This window comes from Oratosquilla oratoria, chromosome 39 (genome assembly GCF_046742065.1).
Source record: "Oratosquilla oratoria isolate Oo_2021 chromosome 39, ASM4674206v1, whole genome shotgun sequence".
Classification (NCBI taxonomy): Eukaryota; Metazoa; Arthropoda; class Malacostraca; order Stomatopoda; family Squillidae; genus Oratosquilla; species Oratosquilla oratoria.
The window spans coordinates 41,295,769-41,298,268 of NC_134815.1; the positions used below are offsets into that span (position 1 = coordinate 41,295,769).

General features: G+C 36.8%; 1 protein-coding gene across 1 annotated transcript in view; it reads right to left on the minus strand.

Moving 5' to 3' along the window:
- Dhc93AB (Dynein heavy chain at 93AB) overlaps positions 1–2,500 on the minus strand; it is a 207,604-nt gene that overhangs the window by 127,556 nt on the left and 77,548 nt on the right. The window contains exon 36 of the mRNA XM_076176389.1: positions 732–924. Within this exon, the coding sequence (XP_076032504.1) occupies positions 732–924 (193 nt within the window). The remainder of the gene's footprint in view (positions 1–731; positions 925–2,500) is intronic.

Genomic DNA, 2,500 nt, shown 5'->3' on the forward strand with positions numbered 1-2,500 from the left:
CGTTAACCCCTTTTGATAAGCCAGATCTTGCCTATTTCCTTCTTAAACCGAAATTTGTCCAAGTTATATGTCTTCATTCTGAAGCCACCATACTAAATGATAATTAGGTCAGTTAATATTTTCGCTGCAGTAGTTGATTTATGTTCTTTTCTGATTGTTACTAAGCGATTTTATTCAGCTGAGGGAAGTCCCGTGCATCCACAAAGCACTCATAAGTTAGAACCGGTTTTTTTTTTTTTTTTTTTTTTTTTTTTGAGTGCCGTTCTGAAGGAGGGCTACGGTTGACAGCAGAATAGTCATCAAAGTAACAAATAAGAATACTATGAAAATGAAAACAAGCTTGTGTGCATGTATGCCTGTGTTTGTGTGTGTTGTGTGTATGCGTATGTACATGTGTGCATGTAATTTGTGATTCACCATGGTCTTGGATCACGTGTTGGACTCGAGATCGACAGCTATTTCCCTCCCGGAAGAGAGCTCAGTAGGGTGTGTGTGTGTGTGTGTGTGTGTGTGTGTGTGTGTGTGTGTGTGTGTGTGTGTGTGTGTGTGTGTGTGTGTGTGTGTGTGTGTGTGTGTGTGTGTGTGTGTGTGTGTGTGTGTGTGTGTGTGTGTGTGTGTGTGTGTGTGTGTCTGTGTGTGTGTCTCTGTGTGTGTGTGTGTGTGTGTGGACGCACTCATGGAGTACCACAAGGTTCTCTATAAACCACTGGCTTATACACTTCTAGATTTACCTGAGGTTGTGTAGTAGTTGAAAGGCACATTACAGACGGCGTGGTCTTCTGGAAGCGTAGACAGCTTCTCGTTGATGAGGGCAGTCTTCCCACAACCGGAGTTCCCAACCAACATCACCGGGTACCGGCGAGCCATGAGCAGGTCTAGGATGTACCGGAGGCGGACTGTCTCTGCTGTGTGTACCAGGATCGACTGTTTCCCGGTAGTGAGGGATGGGAGGGTGATGGTGGTGGGTGTGGGGGAGGGAAGGGGGTAGGAAGTAGACAGTAGGATTTTTTTTCAGATTCGGTTAGTGAGGACAGGTGTGGAGATTAAGGATGAGGAAAAAGGAATGGTGAATATTTGTGAAGCATTATATGTTTTTATGTTCATCATGCAGTGGTTGTAAATTTAAATGATCATGGATATCCCTCAGAGTAAGGTGTATGTAAAAAATATTCCATTTAAAGCAAGAATTGAAAATAGGAATTGTAATAATCATAATAACGATAACAATAACAATTGTAGCAATAATAGTAATAATAATGATAATAATAATAGTAATAATAATAATAATAATAATAATAATAATAATAATAATAATAATAATAATAATAATAATAATAATAATAATAGTAATAATAATAATAATAATGCAGTAGAAATGAATGAAGGTCTCATGCGTAACGAGTGAAATCGTCGAATATCAAGGAGAATGTCAACGTACCGTTCAGTCAAGACATTTGCATTACCAAGAAAATTAATAATAATAAACATAAAAAAGAAATTCAACAGGTTGCATGATGTGCGTGTCAGGGGCGTGTACGAAATTGTGGATCGTATATGATATTAAGTTTATTGTGAGAAGTGCATAAGATGTACAAGAAGAAAGTTGGAAGTTTCGCGAAAGATTGGAACGATAAAGATAACGTTATGCATTCGCCAGTGATTTTAGATCCCCGTGTAAACATGCAGTGATTCCATGATAGGATTGGTGTAGAAAAAGGATTGCGTGATTAAGAAAAATAATTTAAAAAAAAAAGAGGAAAGAGGAGGGTTGAGGGGTAGGTGAAGAGAGGTTGAAAGGTAAAACAAAAGAACGAATTAAACAGTGTACATCATTATACATGAAAATAATCTCTGTTTAATGAATTTTTTTGACAATCAACAATTTAGGTTCTATAGAGTGTAGTAATATCGTACTGTTATATGGCATAAAACTAACCATTTAGATTATTATAATTGCATTTAAATGCAGTGACAGACCAAACACAACACATAAAGATTATGACATAAAACATGCCGAATGGAAAATACACAGGAATCAAATATCACAATCAACATCAATATAACATCAATCAATACATATCTACAGACACAACAAGACATAGACGTAAGCAGGTCGACCCAAGCACTGGTAGACAGGTGCACGCACATAGTACATAATTTAGGTGTTTTCTCACGGCAACTACTCAAAATATTACATCATTATTCACAAGGCATAGAAATGTTTATACACTTTCATCTAAACAAAAATATATATTTTTACTTTTGGTGCTACTAGGCAAAATATATTCATGGACGACAAAAATATAGTATCCATTTTCTACATTACGCAAACTAATTTTCTATGTGTATGGACGACGCGCTGTTACAACGACATATCTACGTGTAGACGCCACAAGCTTGTGTAACCATCTTTCTGTTCCACCGAGGGATGCATATTTTTATCTGTACTTTATTATACCTATTATTTAGTTTTGGCAAGCAAACATTCCATTACTTCAAT